The 22,337-nt window shown below is 41.4% G+C and overlaps 4 protein-coding genes across 5 annotated transcripts in view; 2 read left to right on the top strand and 2 right to left on the bottom strand.

Annotated features, from left to right (window-relative positions):
• The first annotated feature begins 5,450 nt into the window (after window positions 1-5,450).
• Window positions 5,451-9,291, top strand: LOC115165848 (DNA fragmentation factor subunit beta). Its single transcript, XM_029719277.1, has 7 exons — window positions 5,451-5,623; window positions 5,772-5,898; window positions 6,897-7,082; window positions 7,238-7,317; window positions 7,498-7,671; window positions 7,877-7,977; window positions 8,135-9,291. The coding sequence occupies exons 1-7, from the start codon at window positions 5,501-5,503 to the stop codon at window positions 8,337-8,339; spliced, it is 996 nt and encodes a 331-aa protein (XP_029575137.1). The 5' UTR covers window positions 5,451-5,500; the 3' UTR covers window positions 8,340-9,291.
• Window positions 9,292-12,247: 2,956 nt separating this feature from the next.
• Window positions 12,248-14,468, bottom strand: LOC115165847 (UPF0688 protein C1orf174 homolog). The gene is made up of 4 exons (XM_029719275.1): window positions 14,078-14,468; window positions 13,651-13,743; window positions 13,177-13,542; window positions 12,248-13,056 (listed from the first exon to the last, which is right to left on the bottom strand). The coding sequence occupies exons 1-4, from the start codon at window positions 14,090-14,092 to the stop codon at window positions 12,919-12,921; spliced, it is 612 nt and encodes a 203-aa protein (XP_029575135.1). The 5' UTR covers window positions 14,093-14,468; the 3' UTR covers window positions 12,248-12,918.
• A 707-nt stretch (window positions 14,469-15,175) lies between these two features.
• Window positions 15,176-17,405, top strand: LOC115165846 (UDP-GlcNAc:betaGal beta-1,3-N-acetylglucosaminyltransferase 7-like). The gene has a single exon (XM_029719274.1). It carries the CDS (start codon window positions 15,711-15,713, stop codon window positions 16,956-16,958), a length of 1,248 nt encoding a protein of 415 aa, XP_029575134.1. The 5' UTR covers window positions 15,176-15,710; the 3' UTR covers window positions 16,959-17,405.
• Window positions 17,406-17,565: 160 nt separating this feature from the next.
• LOC115165845 (centrosomal protein of 104 kDa) overlaps window positions 17,566-22,337 on the bottom strand; it is a 44,952-nt gene continuing 40,180 nt past the window's right edge. For both annotated transcript variants that reach the window (XM_029719272.1, XM_029719273.1), the window contains exons 21-22: window positions 21,422-21,509; window positions 17,566-19,348 (exon numbers count right to left, since the gene is read on the bottom strand). In XM_029719272.1, coding sequence (XP_029575132.1) covers window positions 19,203-19,348; window positions 21,422-21,509 — 234 coding nt within the window. In that variant the 3' untranslated portion in view covers window positions 17,566-19,202. The remainder of the gene's footprint in view (window positions 19,349-21,421; window positions 21,510-22,337) is intronic.

The raw sequence follows: 22,337 nt of genomic DNA, 5'->3' as shown, positions 1-22,337 counted from the left end.
GCACACGCTAGTGAGATCCTATTGGCGCGTTCTTACTCTGTGCGTGCGCGTGTGCAATAATTCAATTTGCCCTTGCGCTTCTTCTAAATAACGCTTGTTTTTTTGTTTACTTTGGCAAAGGGTAAAGTCTATAAAATGTAGTCCACTCTGTTTGCTACAGATTTTAGTTTTGGAAATAGAAAAACTGTATGGATATCAAATGTTTAATCGATAACAAAATTAGCAGTGTGTCGACCAAAATCCATCTCGCTCCATCTTCTCACACTGCCGGCCACTGGACTTCCTCTCATCACCATATTTGATAGTGAGTGGAAACGCCAACCGGATGCTTCAAATGTATACATCCGGTGAAATATCTGGCTCATTGTTCAATCTGTGGCTGTACCCTACTCGGTGGCGTGGTCACGTTAAACCTTGCAACACGGTGATGATCTATTATTGATATAATGTTCATATTTGAAGATTTCCAAAAGAACAGTCTCTTAGGGAAATGAAAGGAGTGACAGAGAGTGGAATGTAATAGCTGAACAGAGACGGCAACCAGGCTACTTTTTATCTGCATCTGCTCCAGGATATTTTAATAAGCAGCTGTGACAGTTTATAATTTAGAAGTCAGCTGTGTGCACGTGCTGTTCTGAAACACTAGATGGCAGTATATTGCACAATGGCCACACAATGAGATGGAAACTGAGCTGCACTTCCTAACCTCCTGCCAAATGTATGACCACATTAGAGACACATATTTCCTTCAGATTATACGGACCCACAAAGATTTCGAAAACAAATCCAATGTTGAGAAATGTCCAAATATATTGGGTGAAATACCACAGTGTGCCATATTTGTGACTTGTTGCCACAGGAAAAGGGCAACCAGTGAAGAACAAACACCAATGTAAATACAACCCATATTTTATTTTTAAACTTTGTTTCCATTGAACATGCCATACAAATAAAGGCATTTTAAATAATTATATGAAGAGTGCCTTGGTCCTCCTTTCGTTTTGATGACCAATTTAACCCTTTAACCAAAGAGCACCTTCTGTCTACCAAAATCTGCTATTGTACAGTCGTGGCCAAAAGTTTTGAGAATGACACAAATATTAATTTCCACGAAGTTTGCTGCTTCAGTGTCTTTAGATATTTTTGTCAGATGTTACTATGGAATACTGAAGTATAATTACAAGCATTTCATAAGTGTCAAAGGCTTTTATTGACAATTACATGAAGTTGATGGAGAGTCAATATTTGCAGTGTTGACCCTTCTTTTTCAAGACCTCTGCAATCTGCCCTGGCATGCTGTCAATTAACTTCTGGGCCACAACCTGACTGATGGCAGCCCATTCTTGCATAATCAATGCTTGGAGTTTGTCAGAATTTGTGGGCTTTTGTTTGTCCGCCCGCCTCTTGAGGATTGACCACAAGTTCTCAATGGGATTAAGGTCTGGGGAGTTTCCTGGCCATGGACCCAAAATATCGATGTTTTGTTCCCCGAGCCACTTAGTTATCACTTTTGCCTTATGGCAAGGTGCTCCATCAAGCTGGAAAAGGCATTGTTCGTCACCAAACTGTTCCTGGATAGTTGGGAGAAGTTGCTTTCGGAGGATGTGTTGGTACCATTCTTTATTCATGGCTGTGTTCTTAGGCAAAATTGTGAGTGAGCCCACTCCCTTGGCTGAGAAGAAACCCCACACATGAATGGTCTCAGGATGCTTTACTGTTGGCATGACACAGGACTGATGGTAGCGCTCACCTTGTCGTCTCCGGAAAAGCTTTTTTTTTTCCGGATGCCCCAAACAATCGGAAAGGGGATTCATCAGAGAAAATTACTTTACCCCAGTCCTCAGCAGTCCTATCGCTGTACCTTTTGCAGAATATCAGTCTGTCCCTGATGTTTTTCCTGGAGAGAAGTGGCTTCTTTGCTGCCCTTCTTGACACCAGGCCATCCTCCAAAAGTCTTTGCCTCACTGTGCGTGCAGATGCACTCACACCTGCCTGCTGCCATTCCTGAGCAAGCTCTGTACTGGTGGTGCCCCGATCCCACAGCTGAATCAACTTGAAGAGATGGTCCTGGCGCTTGCTGGACTTTCTTGGGCGCCCTGAAGCCTTCTTCACAACAAATGAACCGCTCTCCTTGAAGTTCTTTATGATCCGATAAATGGTTGATTTAGGTGCAATCTTACTGGCAGCAATATCCTTGCCTGTGAAGCCCTTTTTGTGCAAAGCAATGATGACGGCACGTGTTTCCTTGCAGGTAACCATGGTTGACAGAGGAAGAACAATGATTCCAAGCACCACCCTCCTTTTGAAGCTTCCAGTCTGCTATTTGAACTCAATCAGCATGACAGAGTGATCTCCAGCCTTGTCCTCATCAACACTCACACCTGTGTTAATGAGAGAATCACTGACATGGTGTCAGCTGGTCTTTTTGTGGCAGGGCTGAAATGCAGTGGAAATGTTTTTTGGGGGATTCAGTTCATTTGCATGGCAAAGAGGGAATTTGCAATTAATTGCAATTCATCTGATCACTCTTCATAACATTCTGGAGTATATGCAAATTGCCATCATACAAACTGAGGCAGCAGACTTTGTGAAAATTAATATTTGTGTCATTCTCAAAACTTTTGGCCACAACTGTATACCTTAGCAGCGCTTCCCTTCCTTCTTTTTTTCTACAACTATATTTACTTTAACTATTTGTACATCGTTATAGCACTGTACATAGCCATAATATGACATTTCAAATGTCTCTATTCCTTTGAAACTTCTGTGAGTGTAATGTTGACTGATCATTTTTGATTGTTTGTTTATTTCACTTTTGTTTATTATCTATTTAACTTACTTTGGCAATGTAAACATACACTACATGACCAAAAGTAAGTGGACACCTGCTCGTTGAACATTTCATTCCAAATTCATGGGCATTAAAATTGAGTTTGTCCCCCCTTTTGCCGCTATAACAGCCACCACTCTTTTGGGAAGGCTTTCCACAAGATGTTGGAATTGCTGTGGGGACTTACTTCCATTCAGCCACAAGAGCAATTGTGAGGTCGGGCACTGATGTTGGGCGATTAGGCCTGGCTCGCAGTCGGCGTTCCAATTCATCCCAAAGTTGTTCGATGGGGTTGAGGTCAGGGCTCTGTGCAGGCCAGTCAACTTCTTCCACACTGATCTCGACAAACCATTTCTATATGGACTTCGCTTTGTGCACAGGAGCATTGCCAATCTGAAACAGGAAAGGGCCTTTCCCAAACTGTTGCCACAAAGTTGTAAGCACAGAATCGTCTAGAATGTTATTGTACTCTATGCTGTAGCGTGTCCTTTCTTTGCATGTTTCTGCACAATGGTCTTCATAGAAGAAAAGGCACGATACACAAGCATTTTGCTACACCCGAAATAACATCTTCTAAACACGTGTATGTGACCAATACAATTTGATTTGCCTTCACTGGAACTAAGAGGTTTGCCCAAACCATGAAAAATAGCCCCAAACCATTATTCCTCCTCCACCAAACTATACAGGTGGCACTATTCATTTTGGCAGGTAGCATCCTCCTGGCATCCGCCAAACAGATTTGTCTGTCGGACTGCCAGCTTGATTCATCACTCCAGAGAATGTGTTTCCACTTTCTAGAGTCCAATGGCGACAAGCTTTACACCACTCCAGCCGGCGCTTGGCATTGCGCATGGTGATTTTAGGCTTGTGTGCAGCTGCTCGGCAATGGAAACACATTTCATGAAGCTCCTTTCACTTCGCGGCTGAGCTGTTGTTGCTCCTAGATGTTTACACTTCACAATAAAAGCACTTACAGTTGACCAGGGCAGCTCTAGCAGGGCAGAAATTTGATGAACTGACTTGTTGGAAAGGTGGCATGCTATAACGGTGCCACATTGAAAGTCACTGAGCTCTTCAGTAAGGCCATTCTACTGCCAATGTTTGTCTATGGAGATTGCATGGCTGAGTGCTCAATTTTATACACTTGTCAGCAATGGGTGTTGCTGAAATAACCGAATCCACTCATTTGAAGGGGTATCCCCATACTTTTGTATAAATGGTGTATGTTTCTGTAAGGCCAGTCTACTGCCAATGTTTGTCTATGGAGATTGCATGGCTGAGTGCTCAATTCTATACACCTGTCAGCAATGGGTGTTGCTGAAATAACCGAATCCACTCATTTGAAGGGGTATCCCCATACTTTTGTATAAATGGTGTATGTTTCTCATGCTAATAAAGCTTTTGAATTGAAAATTGCATAAGAGACGAATGTTCTGAATGGATAACAGTAGTATCAAAAACTGTAACAAAAAGGAAATTGTCTCAAATTAGAGTGGAATATACGTGTGTGAATGATAATGAATCGCATCTTGTTGAGTAAGGATGCATATGTGGGAAACCCATTTGAGGTGTCGAAAATGGTTAAGAATGCGCTTGGAAAAGTGGAGTCTGTCAGAGTGACCAGGAGTTGTCTTATTTTGATGAAATGTATTTCTGAAGAGCAGTGGAAGATTGCAGTGGTCCTCAGAAGAATCCGGGCAACAGAAGTTTTGTGTTTTGAACTTCGGAGTAGAGCACCGGTCAACGGAGTCATCTCAGGGGTGACAACGGATGTTCAGGTTGAATACATGAAGAGAATTCCTGGTGTGATTGGTGCCCGGCGTCTGACCCGCTGGGTGAATGGGGAAAAATAAGTAAGTCTGTTGGTCCTGTTGTTTTTTAATAAAGATTAAATACCTACGCATGTGAAGCTTGGTTATGTAAGATAAGCCGTAAGAGCTTTCGTCCCCAAACCACTGTAGTGTAAGACTTGTAAAGGATTTGGCCATCTTTCAAGTGTGTGCAGACGAACAGAGTATACTGAAGAACGGTGTGTAGAAGGACGACAGTGTTGCAATTGTGGTGGGGATCATGATCCTGAGTTCCTGAAGTGCCCTTTAAGGGTGAAGGATATTGAGATGGCAAAAGTTAGAGCTGTCAATCAAATATCCTATGCTGAGGCGATTAAAATAATTGAGAAAACGTTATGCTAGTGAAGATATGGTAGTGGATACACCATAGCCTGTAGTAAATGTTTGCTGCCAGACAAAAGACACCCTGTGTGTTAAAAAGGTGGATTTTGTTGCGTTCATTGTCACAGTTATAAACTATACACCACAATTCTCAAAGAAGTCTAAGAAACTGGACATTATTGTGGCTGCAGCAGAAATGTTTTCAGGACTTAAGGATTTTTCATCTGAAGACTTGCAACGGGTACTGGTGCCGGAAGACCCACCCTCCCAGGCTCCCCTGTGTAGTGACCAGATCGGTATTATTTTTTAAATTATGGTAATTTGTACGTTTTTTGGGGAATCCTGGTTCCATCCGGAAATCACATTTAATTGTGTGATCGCCAATATACCATAGAAGAAGAATATTGGATAATTTTACAGCCTGTCCAGTAGTTGGCAGTATGATTCCTTTCTTTGCGTGTTTCTGCACAATGGTCTTCATAGAAGAAAAGACGCGATGTTTGGACTTTTCAGAAAAAACAAACTTGTCAAAATAAGAAGTCTGAATGAAACTACAAAACATGGGGTGGCTGCAACAAGTCTGAAAGAGCTTCTCAAAAAGGGGAGTAAACTTCTACAGGTACGATTTCGACCAGTAGTTTAGCAATATTTAGCACATTCTATTGCTACCAGACCGAAACAGCTGGTCTAGACCTGCAATAAGGAAGTGGCGATAATGAAAGTTACATTGTTCTTTTGTTTAAATTATGTGAATCCTTTTCTTATAGGTTCCACTCGTCGGTTCGCATATTTGCTTGTATGAAGATGGAACAGAATTGTCAGAGGACTATTTCCGAAGTCTTCCAGACCATGCTGAACTTGTCCTTCTTGCCATGGATGAGAGCTGGAGCGGATGTGAGTTAAACATTGTGACTGTAAAAAAAACAGTTAAAACAAACAACAAGCCAACCAACCACCTTAGACTTGGTTGCATGCACATTCATATAATGACGAGACCTACTTTATGTAGTTGTGCATGGTAAATATATGATAACAATACTAATTTAAATATGCACTTCAAATACTTTATGTAGGCAAATAATTGAGTTAATGGATTTGAAAAGGATGGATTAGCCATGCTTTAATTTGTAGGAAGAGCAGTTAACCACACTCACTAATGTGTAGCTTAACTTTACCTGCCAGTGATGCTTGCCAGTGCAGCGTGGTCTCAGACCAGACGTAACATAGAAAATGTAAATCCGGGACACCCAAATTAGTATGATATGTTTGGTATGGTTGCATAAGACAGAAGGTTACTTAAGTAAAAAGTAGGGTGGATAACGCTAACATCTAGCAACGTAAAGGTTGCGTGTTTAAATCTCATCACGGACAGCTTTAGCAACTTTGCGACTCCCTTCTACTTTACAATTACTTAGCATGTAAGCTAACCCTTCCCCAAACCCAGTGTTTCCCAAACTTGGTCCTGGGAAACACTGCCCTAACCTTAACCCTTTAACCTAACTACTCATCTTCATTCTAACCCCTAACCTAGCTAACTTTAGCCACCTAGCCAACGTTAGCCACAACAAATTGGAATTAGAAACATATTGTACGAATTGCAATTTGTTACATACAGTATTAATATTAATTTTAATTCATAACGTATCATACGAAATGGATGATGGACATCCACAAATTAATACATACCATAAGAAACGCAACATATCATACTAATTGGAGTGTTCCAGACTTACATTTACTATTACGTCTACCTCAGAGTCCAGGTTGGCCAGTTAGGCTGTCTGGGCTTCAAACCCAGTTGGTCACATTGGTGCCATGGCTTAGATGTGTAGCTAACAAAAGTTGTTCTGTGAATCAATTTAAATAACAGGTATGATTTGTTATTATTCCAGTTGTCTGTGACATAGTCCGGTTGCTGGACACCGACAGGAACTCAGATCTTCTGATTGATGCGGCTAAGGGGCTTCTCTCTGACGAGCGGTCTCCAAAGAGACGCAAACTCCTGGGGGAACTGCTGCTGCATTTGAAGGACAGCTCTGAGACTGAAAACAGAGAAGACGATGAAGACTGGTTCCAAGGTAAAAAGTCCTCTATCTTGGGATGGAAAGAAATCCTGCAGGAAACAATGTGATAGCCAAAAGCAAGATGGAGCAAAGTATAAGACACTTTTTATATTTAGCTGAAACAAACTGTGCCTTTTTAAAGTTGCACTCTTCCATTTCTGTGCTTTCAGGAATTGATGTCAGATTTAAGACCAAATCGGCCTACATGAAGTACAACTGTGAGAGCAGGATTCGTGGATACATGAAGGAGGTAAAACTGTATTACTGATGCTTTGGTTTGACACTGAAAGTGGTTGGGACTGTCAAGAAGTGCTCCTCAAGGAGTATCTCATTTTAACAAATCTACTTCAAATTGTTATCTGCCCTTCTATTTTCTGAGGGGAAAGAATATACTTACTCATGACTGATTTTATAGTTTGCTTATTCACAGGTGGATAGTTATGCTCAAACAATCCAAAAGCCTAAACTCAAGGCTGAATACAAGAAGACTGCAGAGTCCTTGGTGATGCAGCTGAAGTCTGACAAGTACAATGGCTGCTACTTTAACAGGACAGAGAAGGAACTCAATCGACTATGCACCGAGGATGGATGGTTCTCCTGTCAGGTAACATTTATGAACCTGAAAGTGGCTAGTAATGTAGAATTTGACTATAATAAAGCATAAACACAACATAATTAATTATGTGATGTACAATGGTCACAGTCATGATGGAGATATGAATGGTTACCAACAGTACCAGATCATGTTTGGCTCCATAGCATCCTGTCTTATAGCCTGTGTCCTTCCCCCATCCCTCTCCTTTCCTCAGGGTGCATTTGACCAGGATGAATGCATTTCCCTCCACTCCATCAACCCCTATGGCAACCGAGAGAGCCGGATTCTCTTTAGCACCTGGAACTTGGACCACAGGTGGGTTTAGTGAATAACGGTTATTAATGTCATTCAGAATGTCAGGTTCACAATCATGTTTGAAACAGTATTACAAAAAAGCTTGCTTAATTATCAATTGGAATGTTATGTATGTCCTGTCGGTTATGGATCAAATCTGTAGAAATCTCTGTCCCAGGATTGAGAAGAAGAGGACGGTCATTCCTGCCCTGGTGGAAGCACTACAGAACCGCAAGAGCAGCAACATAAACCTGGACTATTTTTATAAAATGCTGTTCACTCGGGAGAATCTAAAGCTGGTGCATATTGTATGCCACAAGAAAAGTGCCCATGACTTGCTGTGTGATAAAAGAAACATGTACAAATGGGGCAAACGAAAATGATTATCTATAAAGGGAAAACGCTTTTTACATTTCAGGGCAGATGCTTTTTGTAGTGTTTGTTGGTTATTCTTAAACGGATAAAGTACAAGACTTATGACTACTGGTAAATTGAACTAAATGTAATTCTGGGTAGGGAACATTGTTTTCTGCTGCTCTCAGAACAGCTGATTTGTTGATCATTTTGTGCTAGTGATATTAAAAAGCACTCCATTATGAGCCACTGATTGGGTAGTAGTCTATGGGCCAATCCCAAATCGTCCCCTAATCCCTATGCACAGGGTGCATTCAGTGCGATTCAATGCTTGCTACATTGTGTGACGGTTTGTACTGAAAGACACGTGTCCCCAAAATGGTGCGCGCCATTCTTCAACAGCCTTTGAGGTAAATTTGTGCCCGTTTGGTGGTTGTGGCCTGATCAATATGGATGTGACTATTTAAAATTTGAAAACGCGTGAAGCACACACCATACAATCTTCTTCTGGGCTTCCATAATCACACTGTTCTTCAACTGGTCGTTCACTACCTTTTTCCGTTGAATTTAAAATGCAAAACACTGTTCTGTTGTACCCTCCTCGAGGGCAAGGTGGAGCTATTACCAGATTGATTACACCTGTACATTTTTTTTATTTAACTAGGCAAGTCAGTTAAGAACAAATGATTATTTTCAATGATGGCCGAGGAACAGTTACTGCCTTGTTCAGGGGCAGAATGACAGATTTGTACCTTGTCAGCTCAGTGATTTGATCTTGCAACCTTTTGGTTACTAGTCTAACGCTCTAACCACTAGGCTAACCCAATGCATAGAGAATGATTGATTTCTTTGGGCATTTTTATATATATATAATACTTTTAATGTGTTCTCATATTATATTTGGATGTATAATGTGTATTCTAATTTCATTACTGTTTCCACTATAATTGTGTGGGGGAACCAATAAAGTATTGAAAGAAAGTTGTCTCAGGTTTGACTATATTGTTTTGGAGTCACGCAGATTTTATTACAGCAGAGCTGTTACGGCCATAAGCAAACAGGAAAACGCTCATCCAGAGGCGGCGCTCCTAGAGACCGGGGACTTTAATGCAGGGAAACTTAAATCGGTTTTACATCATTCTACCAGCATGTTAAATGTGCAACCAGGGGGGGAAAAAAATATAGAGCACCTTTACTCCACACAGAGACGTGTCCAAAGCTTTCCCTCGCCCTCCATTTGGCAAATCTGACCATAATTATATCCTTCTGATTCCTGCTTACAATCGAAAACTAAAGCAGGAAGCACCAATGACTCTGTCAATAAGAAAGTGGTCAGATGAAGCGGATGCTAAACTACAGGACTGTTTTCCTAGCACAGACTGGAATATGTTCCGGGATTCTTTCGATGGCATTGAGTACACCACATCAGTCATTGGCTTCATCAATAAGTGCATCGATGACGTCGTCCCCACAGTGACCGTACGTACATACCCCAACCAGAAGGCATGGATTACAGGCATCATCCGCACTGAGCTAAAGGTTAGAGCTGTCGCTTTCAAGGAGCGTGACTCTAACCCGGAAGCTTGTAAGAGCAAAGCGTCAATACAGGACTATAATTTAATCGTACTACACCAGCTCCGACACTCGTCAGATGTGGCAGGACTTGCAAACTTTTACAGACTACAAAGGGAAGCACAGCCGCGAGCTGCCCAGGGACACGAGCATACCAGGGGAGCTAAATTACTTCTATGCTCACTTTGAGGCAAGTAACACTGAAACATGCATGAGAGCATCAGCTGTTCCGGACGACTGTGTGATCACGCTCTCCGTAAGAACACTAAAATATCATGCCTAATTGAATACCGACCCATAGCACTCATGTCTGTAGCCGTAAAGTGCTTTGAAAGGCTGGTCATGGCTCACAACACCATTATCCCAGAAACCCTTGACCCACTCCAATTTGCATACCACCCCAACAGATCCACAGATGATGCAATCTCTATTGCACTCCACAATGCCCTTTCCCATCTGGACAAAAGGAACACCTATTTGAGAATGCTATTCATTGACTGCAGCTCAGCATTCAACACCATCGTGCCCTCAAAGCTCATCACTAAGCTAAGGACCCTGGGACAAAACACCTCCCTCTGCAACTGGATCCTGGACTACCTGACGGGCCGCCCCCAGGTGGTAAGGGTAGGTAACAACACATCCGCCTCGCTGATCCTCAACACAGGGGGCCCCTCAGGGGTGCGTCCTCAGTTCCCTCCTGTACTCCCTGTTCACTCATGACTGCATGGCCAGGCACAACTCCAACACCATCATCAAGTTTGCAGATGACACGACAGTGGTAGGCCTGATCACCGACAACGATGACACAGCCTAAGGGAGGAGGTCAGAGACCTGGCCGTGTGGTGCCAGGACAACAGCCTCTCCCTCATCGTGATCAAGACAAAGGAGATGATGGTGGACTACAGGAAAAGGAGGACCGAGCACACCCCCATTCTCATCATCGGGGCTGTAGTGGAGCAGGTTGGTATCCACATCACCAACAAACTATCATGGTCCAAACACACTAAGACAGTCATGAAGAGGGCACGACAAAACCTATTCCCCATCAGGAGACTGAAAATATTCAGCATGGGTCGTCAGATCCTCAAAAGGTTCTACAGTTGCACCATCGAGAGCGTCTTGACTGGTTGCATCACTGCCTGCTATAGCAACTGCTCGGCCTCCGACCGCAAGGCACTACAGAGGGTAGTGGATACGGCCCAGTACATCACTGGGGCCAAGCTTCCTGCCATCCAGGACCTCTATACCAGGCGGTGTCATTGGAAGGCCCTAAAAATTGTCAGACTCGAGCCACCCTAGTCATAGACTGTTCTCTCTGCTACCTCACAGAAAGCTGTACCAGAGCGCCAAGTCTAGGTCCAAAAGGCTTATTTAACAGCTTCTACACCCAAGCCATAAGACTCCTGAACAGCTCCTGAACAGACCCCTCTTTTACCTCGACTAACCGTTGCCCTCGCACATTGACTCTGTACCGGTACCCCCTGTATATAGCCTCGCTATTGTTATTTTACTGCTGCTGTTTACATTTTTGTAACTTTTATTTATTTTTCTCTTTTTTACTTAACACTTATTTTTCTTAAAACTTCTCAAAGCATTGTTGGTTAAGGGCTTGTAAGTAAGCATTTCACTAAGGTCTACACCTGTTGTATTTTGCGCATTCGACAAATAAAATTTGATTTGAGATCTGATTGCAGCTCCATGGCCTGTAAGCGCCATTAGATAATTATGTTTTAAAGTTATGCTTTCATTTGGGCAAGTGTTAATGTGTTTGTGGAACAATACAGACACGGGTCATTGAAAATTCAAAAAAAGTTTACTTGGTCCTTGTATTGGAAGTGTAACATTACCTATGTTTAACTTCTACAGTGATTTGTGTCAACATTTACAAAGTTGGCATTGAAAATATACTGAAAATATAAAACACAACATGCAACATTTTCAAAGATTTTACTGAGTAACAGTTCATATAAGGAAATCAGTCAATTGAAATAAATTCATGTCTAGTCACATGACTGGGCAGGTGTGCAGCCATGCCTACCCACTGGGGAGCCAGGCCCAGCCAATCAGAATGAGTTTCCATTACCTGTTTAGGCAAACTGGCAACAGACTGCATTCTCTCCCACCTATCAGTTTCATGTCTCAGGTTGTCCGAGAAAGCCAGAATGGATATAATGCAATAATTGACAAATATTGTGCCAACGTATCACCAAGGTCCGTGCCACTGTGAAACTTGCAGATCAGAAATAATTAAATGGTGAAACTTGCCAGCCAACCAGTTGAAGAAATTGATTTTGCAAGCAGTGGGCATTTAGAATTAAATGTAGCATGGAGCTTATAGTTAAATGATGACATCACTTTCCCTGTGTACCTTCCAAAGTTTTCAGCAATCATTTATTCGAGAAACACCATTTGTCACAAAGAAAGTTTGAAGAAAGGATAATCCCACCCATCAAACAGATATATGTTGTAATTTATATAACTTATAAAATGTATATAATTTATAAATGTCTTTAGAAAGTGTTTTCTATATCTGCCGTTTCCATTACACATCACCATTTTTTATGTCGCTACATTGCTTTTGTCTAATAAACCCGGATCAATGGAAACCTGCCTAAAGACTACATGATTTATATGTTGCATTCATTCAGTCGTGCTATTACAAGGCAATATAAAAACGCCAAATAAAAAGATATTACTGTGCATACATACATACTGACAAGGCAACCAGTAACATAGTAACACACATTCAATAAAAATAGAACGAGCACTTACCCTGTACCAATTAAACAATATATACACACACTATAAACTATAGGTCCTGATAATTGAAAAGCAAGAAGTTACTTTGTTAGTGCAAATAGCTTTTTAAATATCAATACAAATTTAAAAACTTTGGGGTACATGCTGGCAAAAAGATAACTTGATACCCTCGTTCCATTGAACAAATCCACTCTCCCAGGCTTGTCTGCCATTAGGCTAGTAAAAGGACAGAGGTTTTAATCCATCCCATTGATAGTTTATAGAAGTAACTAAATCCTAAGTGCCACCTATGTCCTCTTGCTGCATGTCTGTGTAGCCCTCTTCTTCATCACTGTCCTCTTTGGCGTAGTACTGTCGTCTCCGGTGCTCCCTCCTGCTGAAGGTCGAGGAAGCTGCAGATCTCTGTGGACAATCCTACAAGGCAAATGGAAATAACAGTATTTGAAATTAGGCCACATCATACTCCAAACAGTACACCATTATTTCACCCATCACACCAAGCACATTGGACTTCTTATAAAGATCTCCTCTCACCTGTACAACTTCCATGTTTCCAAAGAACTTTTCCACAGGAAGAACCTGGTTACTGTCATCATCAAGGAAGATGCTCTTGTCAATCACAACACCCTCTTCAGTTTCGTCACCCTCCATATTCTCTGGTAATACGTTTGTTCTGCTCAACTCAAATCTCAGACCGTTCTCTTTACCCTCCCACAATTCATCCATGTCTGGTGGTGCGCCACACCGTGTCTTTTCATCCCATTTATAACCTTCACAGATGAGCCTCTCAGAAGTAGTTGTTGACTCCCTACAACGGGCAACCATACAGTCATTCTGGGGAATTTCGGTTTTTGAGTCTTCCATTTTCGTTTTTTTAACATCCATCCTCTTCGCTGAACTCTATGAAGGCAAAAGAGATTATTAAAAATACTAAAAGGCTTCCATAACACTGATGGACCAGCCATAATTTAACACGTATCTAAACCGAGAACTAAAAACAACATTCACCTTATCTGAACTCTTCACCTTGAGGTTTAGGTCGCTTGAGGCAACAGCGCACTTCTCCTTTCGCCGCTTCAAGTTGCAAACTCGACTCGACATCTGAAATTAGTTCACACATTTTGTTAATCAACACAGACATGAACTAGCTAAGTAACTAACACTTCTTAGCTGGCTACCGTAACCAATAGATAGTTAGTTAGCTAGCTAACTACTGCCCCGCTAGCTAACAGACTACCGTTAGTTAGTTAGTCGATGAAAGAAGGACTAAACAGGTTTCCCAAAAGACAATGGGCAATTGAATCGCTAGCTACGTAGCAATTTTTTTTGCTAGGTAGGACAGTTTAATCGATAGCTAAATAATGTTAAATAATAGCATATATTGTGGGAGGTTAACTAGCTAACGTTTGCTAGCTACTAACTCGGACAAACTCACCTGTTTCTTCCTCATTTTCGGAAGTTAGCTACATGTTAGTCACTGGATTGCAATCTTGTTAACAGTCGCTTTCGCACAAATGTCTGTGGACGTAGCTAGCTAATTCAACCAAAAGTAATTTCGTTCTAAATACAGGTCGTCAGCAAACTGTAAAATCGTCGTTCTGATAAAAATACACCGTTTTGTTTTCTGATCCGAGTGGTGAACCGAGACAGTGTTCGAATTCCGAAAAATGTAGCTACGTCTAGAAGTCACGTGCAGTTCAATCAGAGGTCGAGGTCTCTTTGATGTTGACTGATCAAGAAACAATTGATTCCTTGTGCCAGTCAATGGTGCCGACTAGCTACTGTTTGTCTTTGTTATTTCGACAAAAACTTGAGTGTCGTGTCTTACTGCACTTATTACATGTTTATACACGGCATAAATAAGCTCGTTGTTTGAGGTGGAAAAACACGACACATTTGACAATTTCCAAAACCGACACACGGGGGTGGTAAAAGCTTGTAATGTATTTCCTCACACAGCCCAAAGACACCGGTTTCCCCTTTCATCTGTGTCTAGTTACACTGATTTTGTTCCTGTGGATCTCTCTTTCTCTCTGTGTGTATGTGTGTGTTAAATATATTTTTGCGTTAATGGATGATTGCTGCAAAACAAATGTACCCTATTGTTTATAATTACGTTTTCTGAAGCTACGTTGATGGGCAATTGTATGTAGGCTGTGATATTATAATGCATATAATCATGCACAATAACCTATTATATATTACAGTATTATTATCATTATAATAAGACAATACACTGTATTGCTTGATGGCTGATAAATAAATAGTAGGTGCAATCACATGGACAATATAGCCTCAGCCTTAGTTTTTCAAGCTTATGCCATTAGATGTCTAATTTAAAGCCTAAAAGATGAGTGAGCCAACCGGAGACGCAGTCTAGTGAGCCACCTGTGATGTGAAATAAGAAACCTGCATATTGTCACAGATAGGTGTATTGGGGAGAGGAGAAAAAACCCAGTAAGTAAAATCATGTTGAAAATACGTATTTTTCTGACGTCGAAGTTAGGTTAATTTTAGGTTATGAATGAAAGTTCAAAATATATATTTTCCGGACCGGACGAAATCTGAACCAAATATAGACATCTATGTTAGTTCGGACCGGATCAAAAATCAACAATCAGTGGCTGGTCCAGACCACACCAAAAAAAATACCAAACAAAGAAGGCCGGTCTGGACAGGACCCCCGAAAATATGTACAAAAGAAGTCGGTCCATGCTTAGTGGGAACTGAGTAAGGGGAGAAGCTTGTAGGCAACAGTCACTTTTCAAGACCAGTCCACAATCTCATCGAACAAGTTTTTTTTTGTGTGATATAACAGAGATTACTTTCCAAGAAATATAGATTAGTCTTTTTGAACGCTAAAGGAATAGAATGGTGGCGTCCTGCTACCTACTTTCAAGGTAGCTGGTCACGGGACAATGAATAGACCCACTAAGATGTAGCCAAACTGTAATTTATGCGCAGCTTTCAATTTTTCAAAATTGACACTAATGATGAGATGCTTTAACAATAGGGGTACCTATTCAATTTAAGGATTTCTTATTCATTTCACGTTTTGCCCCATAGCTATGGATATTTTTTTCAGGAGAAAGAGGGCATTGAAAACTCTCCTGAGCTTGTCTCTAGTCTTTGCGTCTTTATTGATGATCCAAAAGTTCAAGCTTGTGGATAACAGCATCAAGGATGATATGGAGGTTAAACGCCTGGAAGACGCCGGTTGGTGTGGACCTGAGTGTGATTTCTACAAAGGAAAAGGCCTATTGAAAAGCAGTTTGGGAAACTACTCGCCGCCTGTTCTTGGTGATGATTTGGATGCGCCACGGGTTAAGATGTGCAACGCTACTCCGTCTACATGGGATGTACACATTATGAACTGCAGTGAAGATTCAGCCGTGAGGAAGAATGATTGGTTTCGACGTTTGGATCCGAGATTCCACCAATTTGTGTTACACAGACATTGTCGGTATTTCCCAATGTTAATAAATCACCCGGATAAATGCAGGAATGGAGACGTACACTTGCTCATGGTTGTAAAATCCGTTATAGAGCAACATGATAGGCGAGAGGCCGTGCGTAATACCTGGGGTAGGGAACAGGCAATTGATGGTAAGAGAATAAAAACGCTGTTTCTTCTAGGAAGCCCTACAAATGGTAAAGACACGAAAAACCTTCAAAAGTTGATTGAGTATGAGGACATTATATATGGAGATATTCTTCAATGGGATTTTATGGACACATTTTTCAACCTCACCTTGAAAGAGGTGAATTTTCTAAAATGGTTTGATATTCACTGCTCCAGTGCCAAGTTTATATTCAAAGGGGATGACGACGTTTTCGTGAATACAAAGAACTTACTGGAACTTATTGGTTTCAAGACTGAGGACCGCAAAGTGCTGAACTTATTTGTTGGGGACACCATATCCAAAGCCATCCCCATCAGAAACCATCAAAGTAAATACTACATCCCCAAAGAGCTGTTTGACAAACCGTACCCACCTTATGTTGGTGGTGGTGGGTTTTTAATGTCCTCACAATTAGCTCAGAGACTGTTTGTGGTTTCAGAGGACTTGGAGCTCTATCCCATTGATGATGTGTTTTTGGGAATGTGCCTCCAGAAGCTACACTTGACTCCAGAGATGCACATAGGTTTCAGGACCTTTGGCATCATGAAACGCAGAGTGAGTCCAATGAACAGAGAACCTTGCTTTTTCAAAAACCTCATCGTAGTCCATAAATTGAGTCCTCAGGAGCTACTCAGGATGTGGAGTGTAGTGGAAAATAAGGAGCTGGTTTGTGCCAAAAACACTGCACCATGATTGTTAATTATAATATGTGTATGTAGGCCTAGTAGGACACACTGCTGTCACTAAAATATCCAACTAAGAAAGACAATGTGAAAATAATGACATTCATTCTCACTGACCTGTTTAATGTTTCACTTTTGTAATGTCTATTGTAATGTCCATAGGTAGGAAAACCAAATTAGTAAGTGTACATGACTTATGTCTATACAAAATTAACCACTTTTTCAGCAAACTGTAAATATATGGCAGCATTTAACACTGAAAAGCCTTTTTCATGCCAGTTTAGTGCCTTTGATTTTTTGAGATTAGGGATGTTTTAGTAACTAAAAAGGTTACATGAAAATATAATTTGGTAAATGTTTGCCATATATTCTAGAACAAATATGTAATGACATTTTAAGAGTCACAACTAGTTTTTGTGTTGATGTTTGTAACAGATTCATTAAATATGTATTGTTATATCAGTGTTTTAATGTGGCTGAGTGCTGGGTAAGAGTTGAGGGCTGCTGGGTGGATAACAGATACTGTAATTGTTGGTGTAAAATATTGCAACAGGTGTCTTTGAAATACATATTTGGCATCTCAAACTCACCAGAGTAAGAGACAACAGCACTGTATAGATTCATTTAACTTTATTTCATCAAACATAGATGTTTCAATCTCTGCACAAAATGGTTGTAAATCAAATATGTACAGTCAAAACTGATTGCTATGTACTGAAAATCCACAAGGAAAATATATACATCAGTGGAGGCTGCTGAGAGGAGGATGGCTCGTAATAATTGCTGGAACAGGGCAAATGGAATGGCATCAAATACATGTAAACCATGTGTTTGATACCATTCCACTGATTCCGCTCCATCCATTACCACGAGCCTGTCCTCCCCAATTAAGGTGCCACCAGCCTCCTGTGATATACACCTATGTAATTTCCTAAATATGAAAAACCTGAAAGAGACAAAAAGATTGGGATGTAAGAAAATGTCAAAACGTCCTATAATTTGATCAAGATTGGTAACTCAAGGCAAAGGACCAGCAGATAATGAAACACACCATATAACATATGAAGCAGTAAAATAGTATTGTCTGCTAAGTGGACACTTTATATTAGTTCCGGTCCACATTGTACTGATGTAGGGTGTACCTTGGAGATAATTATGACTTGAAGTTTTAGGTCAAGATTCACACATTTGGTATAAAATCCCTCTGATTTAGGCTACCTATACAAAATGCAATAGCATGTTAAGTAACATATGGGGAAAAAATGCAACCCTATAAAAGGGTGCATCTTACCCTATTTAGAAAGTATTACAGTGAACTAAGTGCCTAAGATGTTTCATCAAGTGGGACCATTCTCAAATCTTAGATGTTTGGGAAAATTACCACTAACGTACATTACTCCTAAAGAAAAAAGAGAATGTTTGCTCTCATTTATTTTCTATTTCAATTAGCAATTAAGAATTCCTATTTTACCTTAAATGTCTTTTTGGCTAGGCTAAATATCTGTGCTTTGTGTTGATTGTCTAAACACTCAAAATATAAAAACACAGATTGAGACAATAAATAGTGTGACAATGTGAAAAGCATGATAAATTCCATTGGCAAGCAAAATGTGCTATATAATAACTATGTAGGGAAAGTAATTACAGTAAGAAACAAAGACACACATTTACACAACTACTGTATCAATGTAAAACATATTTGATTAGATTACAAGCCACACAGAGAGACATAAAGAGACGTAAAGAGAAATGTAAACAGATGCCCTGCATAAAGCTTGTTGTAAAGCTACACTCAGGCTGTTATTGGATTTGGAGTAATCAATAAACAGCTTAGAATAGTATTATTACTATATTATAATAACTTAGTATGTAGTATACTAATATATAATATATTGCAATATCATTCAGTATCCCTCTCTTTTGATTTTAGCCAGATTTTGGTCCCTGTTCTGACGGACTCAGTTGCAAGGGAAATTAATCCAGTCCCTCCTAGTCAGGGTGTCAACATGAAACTGTAGCCCAAAACAGACAAATGTTCTTCCCTCATTTCCTCTCCCATTGGTGTAAGGCGACTACATAGGTTGGGATAAAGCCATATGATTGAAACCTATCATGTCATTTTAGATCAGTGATTGTAAAGGAAGGTATTTTATACTGTTGGGACAGTACCATGGTTCTTCCTCATTCCAAGCATTTGGACAATCTAGGGTGCTCTTGTGTGAGAAGACTGGGGCAGAGACGGTTGGGTGTGGGTTCACCGTTTGACTGGGGTGAGGCGGCTGGTGTGGGTTCGGCTAGCTCTGGGTGCCAAGGCCGGAATCCTGCTCCCTTTGCCCATTGCCCTGCCCCTACTTCCCACTGACCACACCTGCTTAAGCTTAGCCACACTGCCAGGCTTCCCTGAACACAGGAGAAAAAGAAGAGAATGACACGAACACAAAATACTCCATAATGACAAATTGAAAACAGGTTTGTAGAAATGTTTGTAAATGTAACAAAAATAAAACAGAAATATCTTATTTAATGTAGTATTCAGACCCCTTGCTATGAAACTCAAAATTGAGCTCTTTAATGTAGTATTCAGACCCCTTGCTATGAAACTCAAAATTGAGCTCAGGTGCATCCTGTTTTCATTGATCATCCTTGAGATGTTTCTACAACTTGATTGGAGTCCACCTATGGTAAATAAAATTGATTGGACGTGATTTGGAAAGAAAACACCTGTCTATATAAGGTTCCACAGTTGACAGTGCATGTCGGAGCAAAAACAAAGCCATGGGTTCGAAAGAATTATCCGTAGAGCGCCGAGACAGGATTGTGTCGAGGCACAGGTCTGGGGAAGGGTACCAAAAAAATTCTGCAGCATTGAAGGTCCCCAAGAATGCAGTGGCCTACATCATTCTTAAATGGAAGAAGTTTGGAACCACCAAGACTCTTCCTCGAGCTGGCCGCCCGGCCAAACTGAGCAATCGGGGTGAGAAGGGATGGTCACTGACAGAGTTCCAGAATTCCTCTGTGGAGATGGTTGTCCTTCTGGAAGGTTCTCCCATCTCTACAGCACCCCACCAATCAGGCCTTTATGGTAGAGTGGTCAGACGGAAGACCCTCCTCAGTAAAAGGCACATGACAGCCCGCTTGGAGTTTGCAAAAAGGCACCTAAAGGACTCTTGACTATGAGAAACATGATTCTCTGGTCTGATGAAACCAAGATTGAACTCTTTGTCCTGAATGCCAAGTGTCTCATCTAGAGGAAACCTGGCATCATCCTTACAGTGAAGCATGGTGGGGGCAGCATCATGCTGTGGGGATGTTTTTCAGCTGCAGGGACTCGGAGACTAGTCAGGATCGAGGAAAAGATGAACGGAGCAAAGTACAGAGAGATCCTTGATGAAAACCTACTCCAGAGAGCTCAGGACCTCAGACTGGGACAAAGGTTCACCTTCCAACAGGACAACGACCCTAAGCACACCCCCAAGACAACGCCGGAGTGGCTTTGGAACAAGTCTCTGAATGTCCTTGAGTGGCCCAGCCAGAGCCCGGACTTGAACCCGATCAAACATCTCTGGAGAGACCTGAAAATAGCTGTGCAGCGACGCTCCCCATCCAACCTGTCAGAGCTTGAGAGGATCTACAGAGAAGAATGGGAGAAACTCCCCAAATACAGGTGTGCCAAGCTTGTAGCGTCATACCCAAGAAGACTTGAGGTTGTAATTGCTGCCAAAAGGTGCTACAACAAAGTAGAGTAAAGGGTCTGAATACATTGTTTAATACAATGTTTGTACATTGTTTTATACATTTGCAAACATTTCTGAAAACCTGTTTTTGATTTGTCATTATGGGGTACTGTGTGTAGATTGAGGGGAAAAAATGAACCAATTTTAGAATAAGGCTGTAACGTTACAAAATGTGGAAAAAGTCAAGGGGTCTGAATACTTTCCGAATGCACGGTAGGTCTAAAAAGGGCCTAAAATGGCCACTTTTCATCATAATTATATATATATTTTTTAAGTGATACAAATGTAAAAGCATGCCAAACATCTTTCCTCCCAATGAAGTTTCTATGTGAGAATTGACAGAACAATCTGATAGCCAAAATATTTTCAGTCTGGAATTGCCTTGTGTGTACTGTATACAGGTAACCTGCAAGGCAAGAAGGTTGTACAGTGTTTGAGTGCTGTGTGTGTGTGTGTGTGTGTGTGTGTGTGTGTGTGTGTGTGTGTGTATACACATGTTTCCAGAATGTGCATCACAGGAGATTGGTGGCACCTTAATTGGGTAGGACGGGCTCGTGGTAATGGCTGGAGTAGAATAGTATCAAATACAGCAAACGTTTGATGCCATTCCATTTACTCCATTCCAGTCATTATTATGAGCCGTCCTCCCCTAAGCAGCCTCCACTGACGGGCATGCATGTATGCGCACACTAAGGACAGAGGAAAAAGTGGGTGTTAAGTGGGTGTATGAATGACTTACCCTGTGCCAGCTGGGCTCTCAGCGATACCGCAGTCCTCCGTGAGTTCTGTTTACAGCCCTCTCGGCCCATGAGGTGTGCCTTCCAGGCCTGGAAGACAAAGAGCAAGTCAGTCTGCTGCTGCCCTATAAAATTGACTCTCTCCCTCTTACTCCATGCATGCCTTTGCTGTGTAGCACCACTGTGGGCCGGTGTCAGTGCCTGGCTAATGGCTGACTTGGCTCCAACACAGGGGCTTTTCATCTGGCACACCAGGCAAGGGTTTGGGCCGCAGAGGTTCAACTGCTACTGAGAGTTTTCCTTGTTGAAGGTAAGAAGGAGAAGTGTGAAGTGTGAGGGAGAATGAATGCGGCAGCGCTGCTTGAGGGCTTCCAGAAAATGTGCCTCCTCAGTTCATCTTAAGAAGGACACTGCATGTGTGTTTTTATGAATTTAAAAAAGCAAGTCAGTTAAGAACACATTTTTATTTACAATGACGGTCTACCAAAAGGCCTCCCGCGGGGATGGGGGATTAAAAATGTAGGACAAAACGTACATCACAACAAGAGAGACCCCACAACACTGGACCGGATGCTGGAGTGAGTAGTCGAGCTGTACTTCGCTCCGCGGGTAATATTACATTTCATTACAACGGAACGATTTGATTTGACTAGCTAGCTAGCTAGCTAGCTACTTTGCTGTCTTTATATCAAGGATAAAGGTATAGCTTTGAGAAACGAACAAGGTTAGCTAGCCAGCTGTATTCGTTCGTAGCGACACGGCGTCAACACCACAGCCACTGCTAGCTAGCCAACTTTACCAACTAGCAGTACTGTAGAAACTAAATACAATACAACGGAATGTTTTGATTAGTGTAATGTTAGCTAGCTACATAGTTGTCTTTGTATCAAAGATAAAGGTAAGATAAAGGTAAACGCA

Source organism: Salmo trutta, chromosome 28, assembly GCF_901001165.1.
Source record: "Salmo trutta chromosome 28, fSalTru1.1, whole genome shotgun sequence".
Classification (NCBI taxonomy): domain Eukaryota; kingdom Metazoa; phylum Chordata; class Actinopteri; order Salmoniformes; family Salmonidae; genus Salmo; species Salmo trutta.
This window is presented reverse-complemented; position numbering and strand designations above follow the sequence as displayed.

Bases quoted from the DNA above. Each gene is read 5' to 3' on its own strand.
- LOC115165848 (XM_029719277.1), top strand. From the start codon at position 5,501: ATGTTTGGACTTTTCAGAAAAAACAAACTTGTCAAAATAAGAAGTCTG. The intron at 5,899-6,896 runs GTGAGTTAAACA...TTATTATTCCAG, and splicing joins GGATGAGAGCTGGAGCGGAT to TTGTCTGTGACATAGTCCGG. The intron at 7,083-7,237 runs GTAAAAAGTCCT...CTGTGCTTTCAG, and splicing joins CGATGAAGACTGGTTCCAAG to GAATTGATGTCAGATTTAAG.
- LOC115165847 (XM_029719275.1), bottom strand. The intron at 13,543-13,650 runs GTGAATGTTGTT...TTGCCTTCATAG, and splicing joins AGGTGAAGAGTTCAGATAAG to AGTTCAGCGAAGAGGATGGA. The intron at 13,057-13,176 runs GTGAGAGGAGAT...TTTGCCTTGTAG, and splicing joins GAAACATGGAAGTTGTACAG to GATTGTCCACAGAGATCTGC.
- LOC115165846 (XM_029719274.1), top strand. From the start codon at position 15,711: ATGGATATTTTTTTCAGGAGAAAGAGGGCATTGAAAACTCTCCTGAGC.